The following is a 17,918-nucleotide window of genomic DNA, read 5'->3' on the forward strand; positions in this document are numbered from 1 at the left end:
TATCGGGCGACACTGTCAACAAAATAGTTGACGTCTAAAAATAGGCTAATGTGATCTAATGTGCACCGAGCTCTAAAAACACAATGGAATTGACACATTCCGCACATGCAGGAATTTTTATGCATTTCTAATTTCACAATGGAAAAACTTTGCCTTGAGCCAAGCAAATCAACATGTCACACCGCTGCAGTGTTACCCTGATGTACCCTAACCCTCTCTCCTGGCATGAATCAGGAAGAACTTTATAGGTACACTGACATGAAATGCTGCCTATTCTGTGTGACAACCTTAGGGGGATGACCTGTTGTACAACAACAAAAAACACCATGTTCATTGTATTTATTGGAAGTTGGAGAACAAAGACATTCTGAATGACGACAAGGAAGGAAGCAGCTGCGGCTAACCGTTCCCAAAAAGCTGCCCTGTTTTCGTGAATTATTATCCAGAAAGCTAAAGAGGTCGGAGCATCTCTCTCAAGCCATGGCCAGAGAAAACAGATGTGGCCTTCAGGTTCAGCGGCCGCTGTCTTTGGGACTGCTCTGCTTTGTTGTGGTAGCAGTTCTGTACCTCACGATAAATCTAACACAGCCCCCGGGCCAAACTCAATGAAGCCTTTGTGTAAGCCTCAGTGCTGTTTAATACAGCATATAGCAAAGACTGGATCGGGCTTACAGGAGCCAAATGCATCTCTGCCCACCTAGGCCCCGCTTTTCAGACACAAATGTGCTCCCAGCAGCCAAGCATAAAAACTTTGACAAACGTGCAGCTGCGATACAGTTATACATAATATCAAAATATAACTGCAGGTGCAGCAGGAAGGCCTGTGAATGTAGGGAACTTCTGTTCACATTGTGAACCCTTTCCAGTCTCTTTTTTTTGTCATTTATTTACAGCTGAGCAGCATAAAGTAAACAGCCTAGATGGGAGATCTTGAGACGGGTGACAACATGCCAGAGTGACAGCTGGAGTGGTGTTGCGCAACACCTTGGGGACACGGGTATGGAGGTCAACTAAACAGCATTTCCCTCGCAGCTCTCTTGGGCTCTTTTTCTGAAGGGATTTTTATTTTATTTTTTTAAACCTGACTGACTGAGAGACAAAGTGCCTCCCTCCATGAGCGTCCCTCTGGAAAAATGTGTCACCCCAAACGCACACTTTATTCTGTCCCACATTCCATCTCTTTCTTTCGGGACCAAAGCCTTTGAACTCAAACCCTTTCATTGTCTTTGGTCTCTCACTCATGTGGTTTTCAGTCACAGTAGTGTCAGGGGCCAGGGAAATACAGGTGTATGTCATGCCACACTGCTGAACGTAAAGCTAAACTTCAACAGTAACAGAGAGCAACATGAATAGTGCCAGCTTCACTTCCAGAGTCCCTCTGTACTATGTTTAGTACACGTGTTTTTGTGTAATACGAAAAAAGGTTTGTGAGAACCAACTACAAAACTCAACTTTTGTTACAAATTCTTATGCTGGGATCAGATGAATCTTAGAGCCCAATAAATGATATAATAATATTCATAGAACCAAACCAGAGTTAAGCTCCACTGCGGTTGAGCTGGTGTTTTTAATCTAACCACTGACAATACCAGGATTATAATCCTACTCTGCTGGATCAGTACAGTCAGAAACCATTCTTTGAAAATCTCACCACAGCAGCTTTACTAACTTACCCTAGAGCCATAAAGGAGAAAGTACATATTACATGCATACTGTATAAAAACAACAACAATAATGCATAATACACAGCTGATACTGCACTATTCACCATGCATGGCTTCCAGAGAGCCCACCTGGACAGCCTCTCACATTAACAATTAAAAGAGGATGAGCAACCTGATCTCTCCAATGGACTAGTCACTAGTGGAGCACAGACAGGGAGAATAAAGCCAAGCCAAGAGGGATAGGGCGCCAGGGTATCATGTGGGGCCATCTTGAGGAGAGAGAAGGGGGGGGGGGGGGGGGTTGCAGAGAGTGGGTCTGAGTGGTGTGTGGTGGCATGGCAACTAAAAATCAGTCGCTTTCCACGAATAACCAGCAAAAAAACACCTACTACTGTAACAGGTGCCCAACGGTTAGGCCTTCTCTCCCATTTAAATGAAGGGCTTATCAAGATAGACCAACGGCTATGGACTGTGAAGGGTTTATATGCTGAAGGGTTTATAATTATTACATTATTATTACATTATAATAGGTGAGGCCAAGCAACCAGATGCAGTTCAGCCCCAGCAGTCATCAGGACATAATTCTCTGCCTCTGGCCCTTTGACACACAGACAGACCTGAGTTTCGTCTTCAGAGATTCTATCCAGCCCATAAACTAAACCCATATTCACTCCCAGTCTGATCTGCTCTGAGTTGGAATTATTTTTATGAAGCTAGTCAAGAGAAAATGGTACATAATACCAATAGCATCATAACAGTCATTGAATAGCAGTCATGGAGTGGTCGACCTCCCCCCCTGTAGAATGACAGACAGTGAGCTCTCCTAACAGACTTTCCTGAAACTGAAGTTGCATCGCAGTATTGTATCTATCATCATGAAGTCTTGGTTTACACTGTGCCCCAAGGTGAAGAAAGCCGAGAAGATACTTACAAATGATATTGATACATTCAAGTCTTTGTTTTCCACTTAGACAGAAAAAATGTAAGGCATGCTCTGGGTGTTTTCTTGATGCATTTTTTGGGGACTGTGTGTTGTGGTGGACTTGTAGATTTAACATACCATGTGTAATAAAAACATTATGAAGATATCCAAATGAGCATCGCTGAGAGAATCTGACCTAGTAGGCTGATAAGTCAAATACTGTACAGACCTGTAACAAAGTTAAACTAGAAAACTGGCACTGGTTGGTTGTCATCAAGTTTCAGGATTTCAACGGTGTCATTCTCATGCTTTTGTTTGGATGGAAATCCCCTAAAGCATCATTTCAGATTTAATTCACGACCAGAAATAAAGTCATTGAGACTATCAAAGGCACTTACATAGCGAAGATACTCACCATATTTCTTTACAGCCCTTGGGGCCTGTATTTTGTTTCACAGAGAGTTCACAGCAAATTACAGTAGAAGCCTGGGCTACTTTTTGGGCTCCTGGTCAGCTACCAATAGCCAAATGTATCCTCAAGAGACACCTTCATGGTCGGGTAACCTGTAGCTTTGGGCTTTCTGTTAATAAACGACACATTGTACTTGTTGATCCATTTAGAAATGAGTCAAAAACACAGATACCAGAATCCAACAACTGCATACTTCAGTCAAAGTAGAAGCACAGAGTCCTGACAAGCCTCACGCAGCGCAATGACAGACCGCTTATTAAAGGATGGCTACCTGTCAACCGCATAACCTGACAGACAGAGGAGCGCGTGGAAAGGGATCTTCTCTTACCTTTATTCCTTGTTGTTGAGTGGTTAACGTCAATTTGGTTTCATCCAACAGTAAAACTTCACAATAAAACTCCTCCTGGGGAGCACAGAAGCAACTCATGCCTTTCTTTTTACGGGAGGGGGGATAAAGCAACACTGCGCTGATTTAGCGGACTTCAATGATAAAATAATGGACTAATGCTGGTACTGAATAAAAGTCAAATTCATCATGTGGTTTTCTTCAATAAAACACTCCTTAGCCAGTCCTTGTATTGTCTATGATCTGCAAAAAAAGACAGAACCATTAAAATTATAGAATTATCAGAATACATTTCATTGAAACGAACCTTTCAAAATGAGGATTAAAGCAGCATTGAGGGCAATATACTTGTCACAATACTGTAAAAATGCTTAGAATAAAAATACATTGTAGTTTTATAAGGTTCCCAATAGGCTACACACCTTTGTGCTCTATCCAAAATAATTGCGAAACCTTGGCTTGCAGCTTATTCTTTCAACAAATCAGCCTCCATTAAATGTTGAGCTTTGAGTACAGTATGTGAAGCCTACTTCTTTATAAACCGTAGTTTATAGTTATTTCATTTTCATGAAAAACTGGATAACTCCCGGACCGCAAGGTTCCTTCCTTTAATCGTGTTCAATAAACACGAGTTATGCGCTCTTCACTGCCCTCCAGCTCCAATATTCATAGATATGCAAGAAAAATAGGAATTCCTTTCAGTGTGATCCGCTTTTTGATCTCCAAGTCTTTAATTTGTATTTGTTTTATATCTGGCAATCCTACTAAAAGTGAAGACAGAGGCTTAGCCTGCACCTGTCCCGTCGGCTTAGAAAAATGAGGCAAAATCTCGCCACTCTTCAGCATTGCAGACAGCCCGTTGCTAAGGAGCGGTGCCCATCTCTCACGACAAAGCTTCACCGACACAAAATGACTCCGCCTTTCTGGACTTTCCACCAATTGTAGCCATACCGACAATATACATTCATAGATGATACAATCATGCCACCTGTTGGAGATTTGCAAACTGGTCTCTCTGTCTCTGTATATCAAATCAAATGTTATTTGTCAAATACAACAGGTTTAGACCTTACCGTGAAATGCTTATTTACAAGCCCTTAACCAACAATGCAGCTGTAAGAAAATAGAGTTAAGAAAAAAAATACGAAAAAAACTAAAGTAAAATAAATAAATGAAGCAACACAATAAAATAACAATAATGAGGTTATTTTTCAGGGGTTACCCGGCATGGCCTTTCTCTGACACCGCCTAGTATATAGGTCCTGGATGGCAGGAACTTTGAGGATCTGGGGACCCATGGCAAATCTTTTCAGTCTCCAGAGAGGGAAAAGGTGTTGTTATGCCCTCTTCACGGTTGTCTTGGTGTGTTTGGACCATGATAGTTTGTTGGTGATGTGGACACCAAGGAACTTGAAACTCTCAACCCGCTCCACTACAGCCCCGTGGATGTGAATGGGGGCGTGTTCGGCCCTCCCTTTCCTGTAGTCGATAGTAGATTATCTCTTTTGTCTCACTCACGTTGAGGGAGGTTGTTGTCCTGGCACCACTCTGCCAGGTCTCTGACCTCCTCCCTATAGGCTGTTTCATCGTTGTTGGAATTTATGTAATGGACATAAAATAGTCCAAACTGGTTAAGGGAAATTAAAAACACAACTTGAAGCCTCCTTGAAGCCAATTACCTTCAGAAGTCACCTAATTAGTTAAATAAAGCCCACCTGTGTTCAATCTAAGTGTCACATGATCTGTCACATGATCTCAGTATATATACACACATGTTCTGAAAGGCCCCAGAGTCTGCAACACCACCAAGCAAGGGGCACCACCAAGCAAGGGGCACCATGAAGACCAAGGAGCTCTCCAAACAGGTCAGGGACAAAGTTGTGGAGAAGTACAGATCAGGGTTGGGTTATAAAAACATATCTGAAACTTTGAACATCCCACGGAGCACCATTAAATCCATTATTAAAAGAATTGAAAGAATATGGCACCACAACAAACCTGCCAAGAGGGCCACCCACCAAAGCTCACTGACCAGGCAATGAGGGCATTAATCAAAGGCAACAAAGAGACCAAAGATAACCCTGAAGGAGCTGCAAAGCTCCACAGCAGAGATTGGAGTATCTATCCATAGGACCACTTTAAGCCGTACACTCCACTGAGCTGGGCTTTACAGAAGAGAGGCCAGACAAAAATAATCAAACATGTTTGGTGTTCGCCAAAAGTCACTTGGGAGACTTTTCAAACATATGAAAGAAGGTACTCTGGTCTGATGATACTAAAATTGAGCTTTTTGGCCATCAAGGAAAACACTATGTCAGGTGCAAACCCAACACCTCTCATCACCCAGAGAATACCATCCCCACAGTGAAGCATGATGGTGGTAGCATCATGCTGTGGGGATATTCTTCCTCGACAGTGACTGGGAAACTGGTCAGAATTGAAGGATGGCGCTAAATACAGGGAAATTATTGAGGGAAACCTGTTTCAGTCTTCCAGAGATTTGAGACTGGGACGGCGGTTCACCTTCCAGCAGGACAATGACCCGAAGCATACTGCTAAAGCAACACTTGAGTGGTTTAAGGGGAAACATTTAAATGTCTTGGAATGGCCTAGTCAAAGCCCAGACCCCAATCCAATTGAGAATCTGTGGTATGACTTAAAGACTGCTGTACACCAGCGGAACCCATCCAACGTGAAGGAGCTGGAGCCGTTTTGCATTGAAGAATGGGCAAATATCCCAGTGGCTAGATTTGCCAAGCTTATAGAGACATACTCCAAGAGATTAATAGTTATGCATGCTCAAGTTCTGTTTTTTTGTCTTATTTCTTGTTTGTTTCACAATAAAACATATTTTGCATCTTCAAAGTGGTAGGCATGTTGTGTAAATCAAATGATACCATCCCCCCCAAAATCTATTTTAATTCCAGGTTGTAAGGCAACAAAATAGGAAGAATTCCAAGAGGGGTGAATACTTTCGCAGGCCACTGTACTTGAGGGAAACCTGTGTCATTCTTCCAAAGATTTGAGACTGGGACGAAGGTTCCCCTTCCAGCAGGACAATGACCTTTCATCTTACTGGACATAGCTGTTCTGTCCTGCTGATGCACAGAAAACCCAGCCAACTGTATATGATCCGCGGCGTCGTTCAGACACAACTTGGTGAAACACAAGATATTACAGTTTTTAATGTCCGGTTGGCAGGATAGTCTCAAACGGAACTCATTCAGTTTATTATCCAGTGATTACACATTGGCCAATAGAACGGATGGTAGAGGCAGGTTACCCAGTCGCCAACAAAATCTCACAAGCACCCTGATCTTCGTCCCCTGTATTTACTTATTTTCTTCATGCAAACATTATATCCTTCGCGGAAGACTTCTTCTCTGAGGTGAGTAATCGCTGTTCTGATATCCAGAAGCTCTTTTCGTTCATAAGAGACAGTAGCATCAACATTATGTACAAAATAAGTTACAAACAATGTGAAAAACACAAAAAATATCACAATTGGTTAGGAGTCCGTAAAACAGCAGCCATCCCCTCTGGTGTCATTCTCTCTCTCTCTCTCTCTGTGTTGGTTAGGAGTCCGTAAAACAGCAGCCATCCCCTCCGGTGTCTTTCTCTCTCTCTCTCTCTCTCTCTGTGTTGGTTAGGAGTCCGTAAAACAGCAGCCATCCCCTCTGGTGTCATTCTCTCTCTCTCTCTCTCTCTCTCTCTCTCTCTCTCTCTCTCTGTGTTGGTTAGGAGTCCGTAAAACAGCAGCCATCCCCTCTGGTGTCATTCTCTCTCTCTCTCTCTGTGTGTTGGTTAGGAGCCCGTAAAACAGCAGCCATCCCCTCTGGTGTCATTCTCTCTCTCTCTCTCTCTCTCTCTGTGTTGGTTAGGAGTCCGTAAAACAGCAGCCATCCCCTCTGGTGTCATTCTCTCTCTCTCTCTCTCTCTCTGTGTTGGTTAGGAGTCCGTAAAACAGCAGCCATCCCCTCTGGTGTCATTCTCTCTCTCTCTCTCTCTGTGTTGGTTAGGAGTCCGTAAAACAGCAGCCATCCCCTCTGGTGTCATTCTCTCTCTCTCTCTCTCTCTCTCTCTCTGTGTTGGTTAGGAGTCCGTAAAACAGCAGCCATCCCCTCTGGTGTCATTCTCTCTCTCTCTCTCTCTGTGTTGGTTAGGAGTCCGTAAAACAGCAGCCATCCCCTCTGGTGTCATTCTCTCTCTCTCTCTCTCTCTCTCTCTCTCTGTGTTGGTTAGGAGTCCGTAAAACAGCAGCCATCCCCTCTGGTGTCATTCTCTCTCTCTCTCTCTCTCTCTGTGTTGGTTAGGAGTCCGTAAAACAGCAGCCATCCCCTCCGGTGTCATTCTCTCTCTCTCTGTGTTGGTTAGGAGCCCGTAAAACAGCAGCCATCCCCTCCGGTGTCATTCTCTCTCTCTCTCTCTCTCTGTGTTGGTTAGGAGTCCGTAAAACAGCAGCCATCCCCTCCGGTGTCATTCTCTCTCTCTCTCTCTCTCTCTCTCTCTGTGTTGGTTAGGAGCCCGTAAAACAGCAGCCATCCCCTCCGGTGTCATTCTCTCTCTCTCTCTCTCTGTGTTGGTTAGGAGCCCGTAAAACAGCAGCCATCCCCTCCGGTGTCATTCTCTCTCTCTCTCTGTGTTGGTTAGGAGCCCGTAAAACAGCAGCCATCCCTTCCGGTGTCATTCTCTCTCTCTCTCTGTGTGTGTGGCCATTGGCAGGCTATATATAATGTAAAATGCCAAGCCACCACTGTAGGCTACAGTAAATTGCAGTGAGATAATATTGCAACTTTATTTTGAGTTTTTTAGTAGTCTTGCCATAGGCCTAAACTACACATTTTTTATTTTAGAGCAAGTGCTACCTTGATTTATCCTGACCTCTGGTGGTTGGTCTTTGCCAATGCCTGCGTAATAAAGAGAGTTAGCAAGCAGTTTTGCACAATGTCAAGAAATATGTAAGAGTAGGCTATTTCTTCATTGTCATTCAGTTGTTCTATTCACTGGGCTTATTGTCAATAAGTTATCCTTCTCATCCATTCATGATTCCATTTCAATATACTGTATGATCAGAGGGGTATACACAAACATGCAGGGATGAATATTTTCCTCTTTTTCAGATAAGGGTGTAGATGTGTAATATGTGTCAAAGATGGACTAATGTATGTCAAGTACTTCTGTGTGTAGTTGTTATAGCCTAATATGAATTGGCCTACTGTATTCATACTATAACAACACAGAAGTCCTTGACATGCAGAATACACAATTGAATAAAAGGTCATTGTTGTCACTTGCAGGTAAAATGTGTTAGGCAGGCCTACATGCTTTCAATGACTTTCGCTGAAAGTGGGTCAGTGGGCCTAGTGCCATATTTAAATCAAGTAGACTGGTAGGCCTAGGCTTCCCTTTTTTTCTGACCACACAGATATCAGATCGACAAGAAAAATGTAAACACTTTATATGTAACCAAAGTCAATCTCAGATGTTTTCTTTCTCACGGCCCGAGGGCGGGTACCCTTTGCGCGTCATCATCAAGCATGCGCGCATGCTGACAGTACAGACAACATGGCATAACGAAGGGAGCAAGCGTACGACGAAAAAAAGAAGCGGAGGAAGACACAAAATAAAAAGTTTACTTAAGAGTCTGAAGAGTGTGTAGCAACGTTTATAATGGACCCTCGTTTAAAGTTAGTTTCGCGGTTTCGATAGGGGACTTTTCACCCTGGAGCGCGTCTCTATAAACGTATTGGCGCAGAGAGGAGCGAATGTTGATACAGGTAAGACCATTTACCTAAGCTAAATGTTAGCTCGCTATTTTAGTTCATTAGTTGGCGAACAAGCTGCTAACATTACTCATTAGCTAGGAGGCAGCCTGTTGTTTTGACTGGAACAAAACTGCACATTAATCTGGCAACGCAACAAGTACCTCCGGTACGCCTTTTCAACCGAGTAGGACTCGAACTCTTTTAAACTATTTTGAGCATGGCTATGAAAAGGAGCTGGCATAAAAGTTCTCAGTTTAGTTTGCGTGCTAGCTTCTGATGTACAGTAGCCTACATTTAGCCCAGGCTACTGCTAGTTGTCAGGAACGCAGCAAAGAGGACTGCACTTTTCTTTTGGCAAGCTGCCCACACTTTGAAGCGCATTAAATTGATTGTTTAAATAACCGAGCAGCGTTCAGTGCAGTACATTATTTGAACGTTTCCAATTGAGTGTCACGAGTCTGTTACAAAGTTTGCCTTTTTTCGAAGAACTTGCTACAATGTTATGTTGCAATTTGCGACGCTTACTTTACGTTCCACAAACCTTGTCTGGCTTTCTACTTTGTATCCAGTAGGCAGGGAAACCCGTTTAGGTGATCAGCTGGGAGTGTTTGCCATTCAGGCTGCGGCTCGGCCATATTGTGCAAGTGTTTGTCACATGTGAATTGCATCAATATTGAATTTAAAGCTGGGTAAACACTACCTATTGATATTTGTACATGTTTGTGCCGCAGAAGGAAAACCGCACAGATAACCGTTATGAAATTACCACTATTTAAAAACCACATGGAAACTGGAGAGATTTTTACATCACTAGTTAGAGGGCAACCTGCAGAAAAATCTGATGCATTTTCATGCAGTGGTCACAAAAACGGTTGCACGTCCTGTTTTAAAAATGAACACCGCTCAAGAACCACACGGAATCTAGCAATAATGTGTATGTCACTGGTTAGAGGACAATATGTAGAAGACCGCTAGCTACATATTGAAGTGTTGCATTTTGATTCAAGTGTGTCCAAGGTTCTACACTAACTTTTGACACGTTTCAGTTGGTGGCACCAGCACACTTGGTCGCACCAATTTTTGTATATACTTAAAAATAATAATTGATGTTAACCTGGCCTGTGTCCCATAATGTGCCTGCATTTCATACTAAACCAGGCTAATAATGACTAGCATTCTTTTAAATAGGCATGCCATTGTGTTCTTACAGTGATTAGGGTTGGGCGGTATTCAGATTTTCACATTGTCATACCGTCCTCCTCGCACCCCAGGATTTACTGTACGACTGGTTTAGTACACAAGGCCCCCGCCCCCCAGAAATTATCATAAGTCAGAGCAAATTGCCATGGCGAAAATAAATGAATTGCAGAAACAGGCAATCCAGCTCATAAAGTTATACATGTATACACTGAATTAAAATATAAACATGTAAAGTGTTAGTCCCATGTTTCATGAGTTGAAATAAAATATTCTAAAAATGTTCCATATGCACAAAAAGCTTATTTAGCTCAAATTTTGAGCAGAAATTTGTTTGCAACCCTGTTAGTTTTGAATCTTTGCCAAGATCAAGAAACTGATTAAACAGCTTGATCATTTTACACGCAACTCTAAAATGTGCAATGCCACAGATGTCTCAAGTTGAGGGAGCGTGCAATTGGTATGTCCACCAGAGTTGTTGTCAAAAAATGCAATGTTAATTTCTCTACCATGAGCCACCTCCAACGTAATTTAGAGAATTTGGCAGTATGTCCAACCGGCCTCACAACCGCAGACCACTTGTAATGTGTGGGCAAGCGGTTTACTGATGTCAATGTTGGGAACAGAGTACCCCGTGGTGGAGTTATGGTATGATCAGGCATAAGCCTCAGATAATGAACACAATTGCATTTTATCGATGGCAATTTTAATGCACAGAGATACCGTGACAATCCTGAGGCCTATTGTCGTGCCATTCATGGGATGCTCTGGATGAATCGTTTACGACAGCGTGTACCAGTTCCAGACAATATCCACCAACGTATGTTTTAATATTTTTTTACGTAGGTTGTGAAATCAATAGATTAGGGCTATATTTAAATTCACTTATTTCCTTATCAACTGCATCTTTAAAGTTGTTGCATGTTGAATTTATATTTTTGTTCAGTGTAGGTAGGAGCTACTGAATGTCGTCATTTTTGTTGAGTTTGGACATTTCAAAAGCGGATATGAACGAGAGGCATTGTGCAAATGAAGCTTTGACATGCTTGTCTGAAGGAAGAGCATTACTGGCTCTCCAGCAGCATGTCTACACGCCGGGTCTGAAGTCACTAGGGCAACGGGCCTGCCTGCTTTTCTCAGAGAAGATGGGGGAGGATCATATGAGCCAGAGGCGAACCCCCCCCCCCCCCCCCCCCCCCAAAAAAAAAATCCCACAACAAAATCAAGTCAGTGGCAGCTGTACAAATAACTCAGCCAAAGGGCTTTGACTTTACAAACATGTTAGAAATTGAACACAATATGATGCCCTGTCACCTTATTCAGTTAGCCACTTACTTCGATAGCAGTGTTAAACCGGGTTAACATAGAGTTCTGGGGGTGGGAAAGAACACATAAATTGCTTTTGTAAATGCAGATATAAAATGCTTCTTGTTGTAATTTCAGCTTGGCTTCAACCAAATTTTGTGCTTCAGTTGCGCTTCTAAACTCGGATGAGAATTCACGAATGGGCGTTCTATCAGCAGACAGCGCTCTGACTGTTGTGTAGCTACTTTTCAATGTACTTTTCTAAGTGTAGCCAGCCTATTTTTCACCAGTAAAATGCTAGAAACTTTAAGCAAAACATTAGCAAATGTAGCTGGCTACGTTCTTTCTATGATAGGCCTAAACATTAGAAATATGAAGGGGCCATGCATCACTTTAGCAAAAAAGACCTTTTTCATTGTAAGTTAATTTACTCTGGCTGCTAGCCAAATAGCGTTGAGCTTCTGTTATCTGATATAACTGAAGCTATTTTTGGCCAAATGTGATACTCAAATGTATTTTCTGTGAAGGATAACTATAGTCGCATGTCACTGGTCACTCTATTGAAGCAAAAAAACACTGACTTTCAATATAAACTGAGACCCCAGTCAATACACAGCTGGACATGCTTTCTCTCGTTGTGCTATTTACAAACACGCGACTGGCTCATCTGTTCAGGGGAACTACTTAAGCTTCATAATGTGACAGTTAAAGCAGATTGCATTCTTCATTTCATCTCCCTAACACATTGCACAAGTTGACTGCAGGTGTTTACTTAAATAGCTACAAAATTTCAGAAATACTGTAGTTTCAATGGTAATGGGAAAACTATCCTGTGGCTACTTCTAAATCCTTGGTGTACTGCCCAAACCTAATTTGGATAGATTTACTGTAACAGCAAAAAAAAAAAAGAAGTTTAATTCAGATGCACACCAGCCAGCCAGTTTGGCGAGCAGTGTTTCTGTAGTGCAGCCACCTAGCACTGTTTGGTTAGCAGTGTTTCTGTAGTGCAGCCACCTAGCACTGCTGTTTGGTTAGCAGTGTTTCTGTAGTACAGCCACCTAGCACTGCTGTTTGGTTAGCAGTGTTTCTGTAGTGCAGCCACCTAGCACTGCTGTTTGGTTAGCAGTGTTTCTGTAGTGCAGCCACCTAGCACTGCTGTTTGGTTAGCAGTGTTTCTGTAGTGCAGCCACCTAGCACTGCTGTTTGGTTAGCAGTGTTTCTGTAGTGCAGCCACCTAGCACTGCTGTTTGGTTAGCAGTGTTTCTGTAGTGCAGCCACCTAGCACTGCTGTTTGGTTAGCAGTGTTTCTGTAGTGCAGCCACCTAGCACTGCTGTTTGGTTAGCAGTGTTTCTGTAGTGCAGCCACCTAGCACTGCTGTTTGGCGAGCAGTGTTTCTGTAGTGCAGCCACCTAGCACTGCTGTTTGGTTAGCAGTGTTTCTGTAGTGCAGCCACCTAGCACTGCTGTTTGGTTAGCAGTGTTTCTGTAGTGCAGCCACCTAGCACTGCTGTTTGGTTAGCAGTGTTTCTGTAGTGCAGCCACCTAGCACTGTTTGGCGAGCAGTGTTTCTGTAGTGCAGCCACCTAGCACTGCTGTTTGGTTAGCAGTGTTTCTGTAGTGCAGCCACCTAGCACTGTTTGGTTAGCAGTGTTTCTGTAGTGCAGCCACCTAGCACTGCTGTTTGGTTAGCAGTGTTTCTGTAGTACAGCCACCTAGCACTGCTGTTTGGTTAGCAGTGTTTCTGTAGTACAGCCACCTAGCACTGCTGTTTGGTTAGCAGTGTTTCTGTAGTGCAGCCACCTAGCACTGTTGTTTGGTTAGCAGTGTTTCTGTAGTACAGCCACCTAGCACTGCTGTTTGGTTAGCAGTGTTTCTGTAGTACAGCCACCTAGCACTGTTGTTTGGTTAGCAGTGTTTCTGTAGTGCAGCCACCTAGCACTGCTGTTTGGTTAGCAGTGTTTCTGTAGTGCAGCCACCTAGCACTGCTGTTTGGTTAGCAGTGTTTCTGTAGTGCAGCCACCTAGCACTGCTGTTTGGTTAGCAGTGTTTCTGTAGTGCAGCCACCTAGCACTGCTGTTTGGTTAGCAGTGTTTCTGTAGTACAGCCACCTAGCACTGTTGTTTGGTTAGCAGTGTTTCTGTAGTACAGCCACCTAGCACTGCTGTTTGGTTAGCAGTGTTTCTGTAGTGCAGCCACCTAGCACTGTTGTTTGGTTAGCAGTGTTTCTGTAGTGCACGTGATGGATTTTTCTAAACAAATGGCCACTGGATTGATGCAAATAATCATTATTCTGCAAGGTAGGCATAAGCTACTTGGTCGTTACCTTTTTAATTTCCTTTCCGTCTACTTGAAGACAGCATAACTATCATTAACATCGCTAATGGCTACACAAAATGGTAGACATACAAGCCCACAGGGCTTGACGTTTAGGTAAATTCACCAGTGACACACCGGGCCAACTGAAAGCTACTGGCCCGAATGGAGGGGAGAAAAACAACAATACTGGCCTGACAGGAAAGCAAATGATGCGTGCATAACTTCAATAACAGGAGTTTTTCTTTCATTTGCAGGATGAACAAGTAGCCTATACAGGGTTAATACAGACATTGTTGAGTCAAATTCAAGGACTTTCAAATAGTTTTTCAAGCACTCAATTGTAATTTAAGGACCAATGTTTTATATTGTATTGTTGTAATAGCCTAACGAGAAGAGAACTCCCCCAAAATGTATGCAAAAAAAATCTGCATCAACACTAAGAATAATGCTCTTTTTAATAGGCCTACCCAATGGCATTCACATTTTTACATTCGAAAATGTCAATGTGTGCGTTGCCTGACTAAATAGACAGCATGCTCCATACACAAACACACTCATGAAGTCCTGTCTGTGGTAGCAAGTCAGTCTCGTCATTTTAAAATGCTATTGTAACATTAAAGAAGGCGTCCTTTGTTATGCAACACTTTGTATTGAAAACCAAGTTGAAGGCAACATTTCAATATTGTTTTGCTCATAATATAACCTCACATGGGTCTTACCGCAACAAAATTTCAACTGCGAGAAACAAACTAAAGCACCCACATCTCTCAAGCAGATCAACCCACATCTCTCAAGCAGATCAACCCACATCTCTCAAGCAGATCAACCCACATCTCTCAAGCAGATCAGAAATGAAATGGCAGAATATTTATATTAGAGCAGTAGAATTTATAAATCGGCTACCATGACTTCAATGACTTTTCTAGAACCATAACTGAGTTTATAAATCGGCTACCATGACTTCAATGACTTTTCTAGAACCATAACTGAATTTATAAATCGGCTACCATGACTTCAATGACTTTTCTAGAACCATAACTGAATTTATAAATCGGCTACCATGACTTCAATGACTTTTCTAGAACCATAACTGAATTTATAAATCGGCTACCATGACTTCAATGACTTTTCTAGAACCATAACTGAATTGCGCGTTCCAAATATTCAACCAAGACTTGGAACTTTTTAGATACCTGGTTTGCATACCTATTCTTGCCTTAGCATTTACTGGTAGACGTCATAATTTGGAACATCTTTCCTACTCCTACCGGTGATTTGGTCTCCGGTAAGCTGCTCCACACAACATCCAGCTGTTTGAGAGCTGCACGATTTCTCTGCCTGACAGATTATCTGTTGCCCCCCCCCCTACTCAACTGGCAGACCGCGGACCAGATCCGGACCCTGAATGGGGTCAATAGGAACCGCGGGTCCTGACAACAAAAAATGAAATACTAAACTTTTTATGCGGGGGGGAACTTGGTCGGGCTTCAACCCCCGGTATCATATTAATCCTCAAATCCAAACATTTGTGGAATTGCAGGAAATTAACTTTAAATCTGCAATTTTCTCTGCCAACAAGAAGTGTGTGAACCGTTTGGGGTTGCATGAGTTGTGAGGTGGGGGTTTGTTACTAAGCCAATAAATGAATCCATCCAGACCTTTGCCACCTAGGACATTTTTGTGACTGTACCTTCAGAAAAGTACATGAGTACCCCTGATCTATAGGCTTTGTGCGCGTGTGGTAATCAACATAAAGAACAGTTTTGCTAATCCATCTTTTTATAGATTATAATGCCTAGATTAAAAATAGCATTATTACAAAATCCCACTGCCAAATGCGAGTCAAATGGTCGCAAATGTGACTGTTTTGGTCACAGTATCGAACCCTTGGGTTGCCAACGCAGTAAGTGGAACGCAACATTTTTTCTTAATCACTTCCATAGACTTCACACTGAAATAAATTGAAAAGGGGTGAGTGTTTGGTGTAGGTTAGTTTAAACTATTCAAAGGCCACACAGAAACTCGGAATAACCAGTACATGGTCGGTGAACTTTTTCAAGGCCTTTTGAATGGGGGATGTTGATTTTGGGAGGCATCTGAAATAGACCGCCTCGAATTATCTGTGCCATTTGAGAAAGAAAATGATCGCTGCATTCTAAGTCCTGTGACCCCCCCCCCCCCCCATGATAAGATCAACAGAACAAAACCAAGATATTGATCTTGGCGTCGTGTTGGCTATACACTGAAATTCGATGTGGTTGGAAAACATCAACTTGTGCATTTTTTTTGTTTTTATTTAACTAGGCAAGTCAGTTAAGAACAAATTCTTATTTACAATGATTGCTTACAAGGGAACAGTGGGTTAACTGCCTTGTTCAGGGGCAGAACGGCAGATTTTTACCTTATCAGCTCGAGGATTCGATCCAGCAACCTTTGGTTACTGGCCCAACGCTCCAACCACTAGGCTACCTGCTACCCCAATTTGTGTAACAACGTGTTAATTAGATATGGCAAAAATAATGCATCTTAATTTAAGATGATAGTAAATGATGCAAACTCACAATTTTTTCATTATTTGAACCATTTAGAGATGTAAAAGATGTTCCTAAGCACAATTTAACCAGGTGCTCTAGACTAAAGCGTCCATAGGATCTATGCAGCAGACTGAACAGTTGACATCCCTACCAGTAGCGCGCTTCCCATTCTCCATTCAAGTGCATAGGCAACTAGGCGTCATACACCACTTTGTAATGAGCCGGAGGCAGTATGCATTTTAAAAACATGCTTAGTTGTTTGAAACCTGCACATTTTATTGCATATTGAAGCATGTCTTAACTTGCTTCAAAGTAACCAAGCCAAAATCTAACCAAACCTGCAGGCAATTATTTTATAAAGACTTCCACATGCCATTGAAACCAGAAGCCTTTTTCTCTCATGTATTGTTGGTTTTCAAATCAACTTTCCTTCATTGTCTGGTAGCCAAAGGCACAATTCTAGTCATATTAGCAACCAATGCTTGTTGCATATTTAGATCTCCCCTCTTTATACATTTTCCCTCTAATTGCATTATGGGACCAAATGCCAGAGGTTGTTTTTTCCACGTAAACATTTGTATTGAAAGGCATTAAAAAATCTTAATGTGTTTTGTAAATGCAGATCTAAAATGCTCCTTATTGTAATTTCTACTCCACATCAAGACTCATTTTGGGCTTCAGTTGCACTTCTCCACTCAGATGAGAATTCAGCTGACCGTGTAGCTAATTGTGTAGCTAATTTTCTCTGGTAAAATACAAGATTAAGTTCAAGCAAAACATTTGATTAGGAAGTGTAGCTGCCTACGTTCTTTTGATGATAAACATTAGAATTGGCCACGCATAGTTCGGATCACACTTTATTTTAAGAATGTGAAATGTCAGAATAATAGTAGAGAGAATGATTTATTTCAGCTTTTATTTCTTTCATCACATTCCCAGTGGGTCATAAGTTTACATACACTCAATTAGTATTTGGTAGCATTGCCTTTAGTTTGTTTAACTTCGGTCTAATGTTTTGCGTATCCTTACACAAGCTTCCCACAATAAGTTGAGTGAATTTTGGCCCATTCCTCCTGACAGAGCTGGTGTAACTGAGTCAGGTTTGTAGGCCTCCTTGCTTGCACACGATTTTCAGTTCTGCCCACACATTTTCTATAGGATTGAGGTCAGGGCTTTGTGATGGCCACTGCAAAACCTTGACTTTGTTGTCCTTAAGCCATTTTGCCACAACTTTGTAAGAATGCTTTGGGTCATTGTCCATTTAGAAGACCCATTTTCGACCTTGAGATGTTGCTTCAATATATCCACAGAATGTTCCCCCACATGATGCCATCTATTTTGTGAAGTGCACCAGTCCCTCCTGCAGCAAAGCACCCCCACAACATGATGATGCCACC

General features: G+C 42.3%; 2 protein-coding genes across 4 annotated transcripts in view; one reads left to right on the plus strand and one right to left on the minus strand.

The window, feature by feature from the left end:
• The window catches only part of LOC109868209 (band 4.1-like protein 4), a 105,942-nt gene extending 101,653 nt beyond the window's left edge, over positions 1–4,289 (minus strand). The window contains exons 1-2 of one of the 2 annotated variants that reach the window (XM_031802690.1): positions 3,827–4,289; positions 3,387–3,647 (exon numbers count right to left, since the gene is read on the minus strand). In XM_031802690.1, the coding sequence (XP_031658550.1) occupies positions 3,387–3,485 (99 nt within the window). In that variant the 5' untranslated portion in view covers positions 3,486–3,647; positions 3,827–4,289. The remainder of the gene's footprint in view (positions 1–3,386; positions 3,648–3,826) is intronic. The other variant, XM_031802691.1, reaches the window with a different exon arrangement.
• Positions 4,290–8,929: 4,640 nt separating this feature from the next.
• Positions 8,930–17,918, plus strand: part of LOC109868722 (adenomatous polyposis coli protein) — a 73,124-nt gene continuing 64,135 nt past the window's right edge. For both annotated transcript variants that reach the window (XM_031802355.1, XM_020458447.2), the window contains exon 1: positions 8,930–9,181. The gene's annotated coding sequence lies outside the window, so the exon portion shown is untranslated. The remainder of the gene's footprint in view (positions 9,182–17,918) is intronic.

The sequence above is a fragment of the Oncorhynchus kisutch genome, linkage group LG23 (genome assembly GCF_002021735.2).
Source record: "Oncorhynchus kisutch isolate 150728-3 linkage group LG23, Okis_V2, whole genome shotgun sequence".
Lineage (NCBI taxonomy): Eukaryota > Metazoa > Chordata > Actinopteri > Salmoniformes > Salmonidae > Oncorhynchus > Oncorhynchus kisutch.